The sequence below is a fragment of the Vulpes lagopus genome, chromosome 11 (genome assembly GCF_018345385.1).
Source record: "Vulpes lagopus strain Blue_001 chromosome 11, ASM1834538v1, whole genome shotgun sequence".
In the NCBI taxonomy this organism is placed as follows: Eukaryota; Metazoa; Chordata; class Mammalia; order Carnivora; family Canidae; genus Vulpes; species Vulpes lagopus.
Window position 1 is genome coordinate 64,280,215 of NC_054834.1, and position 4,696 is coordinate 64,284,910.

A 4,696-nucleotide genomic window follows, 5' to 3' on the forward strand; every position below is an offset into this window, starting at 1 on the left:
TTAAGTTTGAAAATGGACTTTTATATATTTCAAATTCTGATCTCTGGAACCTGTAAATGCCACCTTATTTGGGGGAAGGTTGTTTGCAGATATGATTAGGGAAAGGATCTTAAGATCAGGAGATCTTAAAGATTATCTAGGTGGAGTATAAATGTCTTCACAGGTGACCTTACAAGAAAGAGGGAGACTATTTCACACACACACACACACACACACACACACACCCACACACACACGAGAAAATGTAGGAAAGATGGAGAGCAGAGAAGTTCGAGGATGCAAACCTTGAAGACTGAAGTAATACAACTACAAGCCAAAGAATGCCTGTGGCCCCCCAGAAACTGGAAGAGCTAAGAAAAGCATTTCCCCAAGAACCTCCTGGAGGAGTATGGCTCAGCTGGCACATTGATTTTGGCTCAGTGACAGTGATTTCAAGTTTTTCCCTCAAGAACTGTAAGAGAATAAAAATCTATTGTTTTAAGCCATCAAATTTATAGTAATATTTTTCAGAAGCCATATGAAACTAATGCAATCAATAGGTTTAAAATGTAATAGACTTGAAAATATAGTAAATGCCTAAAATAATATCAGGCAAAGCAAAAAAATATTAACAAACCCATAAACTTAATAAAGGTAAGGCATCAAATACATGATATACTTATTTGATCAAGATTTAAGATAGAATAAATAACAAAAGGTAAAACTAAAAGTAATAATAGTAATAACAGCAAATACTTTATTAGTCACTTATACCATATATAGTGTTAAGAATTTATGATACATCATTTAATTTTCATGGAAATCTTATGAAAAAATTAGAGAAAGTTTTTTTAACTTATTTTATTAAAGTATAGCTGACATACAATGTTATATTAGTTTCAGGGGTACAACATCGTGATTTGACAATCATGTACATTACACAAAACTCCCATGATAAATGTGCTTATCATTCATCAACACACAAGATTATTATAATATTATTGACAGTATTCCCTTTACTGTACTATCCATCCCAGTGAATTATTTATTTTATAACTAGCAGTTTGTGCTTCTTAATCTCCCTAAAAGAAGTTGTAAGAGTTCTAAAGTTCAAATTGAACTCCAATTTAAAAAAATTAAATAAATAAACTCTTTAAATATTTTTTTTTGTTTTGTTTTGTTTTTCTTTAAATATTTTTTTTTTGTTTTTTTTTGTTTTTGTTTTTTTTTTTTTTTGTTTTTCTTTAAATATTTTTAAAAAAGAGTTCTAAAGTTATAATATTGTGTTAGAAAATTAATTAAAAACAAAAATGACAAAAATTAATACACAGAAATTTTACTCTAAATTTTCATTTAAAAACATTAATATCAGGCAGATGTACACTCATTGCATATTAAAAGAAATTAAGTCAATTTAGAAAAAAAAAGGCTGAATGCTTTAATGATGATGAAAATACATGTCTATCTATGTGCACTTTGTTAGAAATATATTGAAGTCATCTCAAACCAAGATATTGAGTCTAGCAATACCAACCCAAACCCATTCAAAACAATTAGAGATTGGGGCACCTGGGTGGCTCAGTGGTTGAGTGTCTGCTTTTGGCTCAGGTCCTGATCCCGGGGTCCTGAGATTCAGTCCCAAATCAGGCTCCCTGAAGGGAGCTTGCTTGTCCCTCTGCCTGTGTTCCTCTGCCTATCTCTCTCTGTGTGTTTCTCACGAATAAATAAATAAATCTTAAAAAATAATTAAATATTGGATAAGGGCAACAAAGCCACTAAATGTATATGAATTATTCATAAAAGAGATAATATCTGACTTAATAAGATAATCAAGTGGAAATTCAAAAAGCAGGCATAAGTCCTCCAGCTCATGGAATTATTCCCTACTTTATTTTTCTTTCATATTTTTTTTCCTTTATTTATTTTTCTTTCATTATTTTATTTTTATTTCACATCCGCCCAAAATCAGCCACTCATTAAAAGTTTTTGGTGAAACTCTGAGTCTAGTCAAGAAAATAGTTTTTCATTTATATATATATATATATTTTTTTTTTTTTAAATTTTTTATTTATTTATGATAGTCACAGAGAGAGAGAGAGAGGCAGAGACACAGGCGGAGGGAGAAGCAAGCTCCATGCACCGGGAGCCTGACGTGGGATTATATCCCAGGTCTCCAGGATCGCGCCCTGGGCCAAAGGCAGGCGCCAAACCGCTGCGCCACCCAGGGATCCCAAGAAAATAGTTTTTCAAAGGGTACTCTAGATCGCAATACTTTCTTGAGAGCTTCTTTCACATCCTTGTTCCTCAGACTATAGATGAGAGGGTTCAGCATGGGAATCACTATGGTGTAGAACACTGTGGCCACCTTGTCAGTATCCATACTGTTGCCAGAACTGGGCCGACAATAATTGAAAAGTATCGTTCCATGGAAGACAAGGATGGCTGTGAGGTGGGAGGCACAGGTGGAAAAGGCTTTGCGCCTTCCCTCTGCAGAGTGCATCCTCAGGATGGTGATGAGAATCAGCAAATAGGAGGTGAGGATGATCATGATGGTGATGATCTCGTTGAAGGTGGCCACTATGGACACCATGAGTTCATTAATAGAGACATCAGAGCAAGCAAGAGATAAGAGAGGGGGTAGATCACAAAAGAAGTGGTTAATCACATTTGATCTATAGGATGGGATCTGAAGGGCTAAACACAAGTGGATCAGAGAACAGGCTGCCCCACAGAGGTAGCAGCAGGACACCAGCTCCATACAGAGATTCCGGGACATGGTGACCATGTACAGCAGTGGGTTGCAGATGGCCACGAAGCGGTCATAGGCCATCACAGCCAACAGGAAGACCTCAGTTACCACACATGTACAAAATAAATAGAACTGCACCATGCAACCGAGGAAGGAGATGGCTTTGTCCCTCTTTAAGATATTGGGCAGCATCTTTGGCACGATGATCGTGGAGTAGCAAAAATCCACAAAGGACAAGTGGCTGAGGAAAAAGTACATGGGAGTGTGAAGCTGAGAGCTGACCTGAATCACTGCGATCATGCCCAGATTTCCCAAAACCGTGACTCCATAGATGAGAAGAAACAGCAGGAAGAGGAAGACTCTCAGCTCTGGGGCATCTGCTAATCCAAGCAGAATGAACTCTGTCACACTGGTGCAGTTCTCCTCACCCATTTCTGCCATATGTCAGCCTTACGGAACTAAATGTTAAGTTTTTTGTGTCTTCTAAAATGGGAGGACAAAAATGGGCTAATATTAACTTCAGAAAAATATAACATTGTTATCAAATACTGTATTTATAAGATAGAACAGAAACACAGTATTCAAGTAATTCGAATTATTAAGTGTTTCAGTGGATCCCACAGATCAAAATTGACTTCAGCATCAGCATAAACATTAAAAAACTTAAATGATTCCAGTCTTTATCACAATACATTGAGATGATTAACTATGTTTGATTATTTGGTGGATTTTAAAATGTATTCAATGATACTTTTCAAAGTCACAGAGAAAAGAACCTCTGTTCTCTGAAAAACCTTAAAAGATCATCCAGCACAGTATCACCTACTATGATCCTGTTAAACATATAATTTTTGTTTTTCCACTGAGTCTCTCAGGAACATATATTGAAGCAAAGTTTTCTAATGTTCCATTTTTGGGGAGCGTGATCAAGTTTTTGAGGTCACAAAATTTTGAATTATGAAGCAAGAAATTTAAAATATACCATGAAAATGAAAGTTTTACATACCAAATTAACAAAGTCATGTAATCAATTGTCTTTGTAATTATCTACAGTAATAAATTCTCAATCTTGACAACACTAAAAGCTATATATTTTATGAGAGATTTCATTCTTAATAAGCTATTGTTAGAAATATTTAATTACATCGATAAAATTGTGAAAAAAGTACATTGGAGTACTGTTTATAATGTTGACAATGGAAAATTTTAATGATCAGATATAGAGCAATCGTTCAACTGAGTATTTAGGACAAAATTATCATGCTGGTTGGTGATTTAAAAACAAACAGGATATCAAATAGTCTGTACATATTTCGATGTAAATATAGATGTACATATAGAAATATGCATACATTTGATAGATCTGTCTACCAATAGTTTTTATTTTGCTACAACTGAAATATTAATCCTTTAACCATAAGAGAGGTGCCTGAAAATTCTTGGAAATTCTCTAAGTAGTTGGCTAGGAAAAGTGCTTAATTAATGTACCGAATGCAGTGGGGTCTACCGCTGAAATCTTTCCTTAAAGAAAAGGCAAACAGGCATTGAGGGATTTTATTCTCTGCCCTCCCTTCTAGTCAGCAGGAATATACTCATGACTTCTACACATATGTGTAATGAAAACTGAGGGAAGACGTTGAGGACTAGAAGAATAACTTGGTATTTTCTCCATTTATTAAACTAACTTTAAAGAAGTGGAAACATATCACTTTCCTGAAGTCATGTTTTTTTCATCACCCAACCAACTACAGAAACAAAACAAAATAAAATATTTGAGTTATTTGATTGCTTCTCAAACAGGAAAGTCAATGTGGTAAATTTTCTTCCTAAAGTTCTAGGCTGATAATAAGAACCTATTTCATGGCAACCCCAAAACAAATCCAAAAGAAGTCATCTCATTTTCTGAGCAGAGAGAGCTCACAGGTCCTGACTGTCCAAGACCATCTGGCAGGCACATAAATTCAAACC

General features: G+C 34.9%; 1 protein-coding gene across 1 annotated transcript; it reads right to left on the reverse strand.

Moving 5' to 3' along the window:
• LOC121471620 (olfactory receptor 5L1-like) lies at positions 1–3,160 on the reverse strand. The gene is made up of 2 exons (XM_041722409.1): positions 2,252–3,160; positions 1–108 (listed from the first exon to the last, which is right to left on the reverse strand). The coding sequence occupies exons 1-2, from the start codon at positions 3,158–3,160 to the stop codon at positions 1–3; spliced, it is 1,017 nt and encodes a 338-aa protein (XP_041578343.1).
• Positions 3,161–4,696: the final 1,536 nt, after the last annotated feature.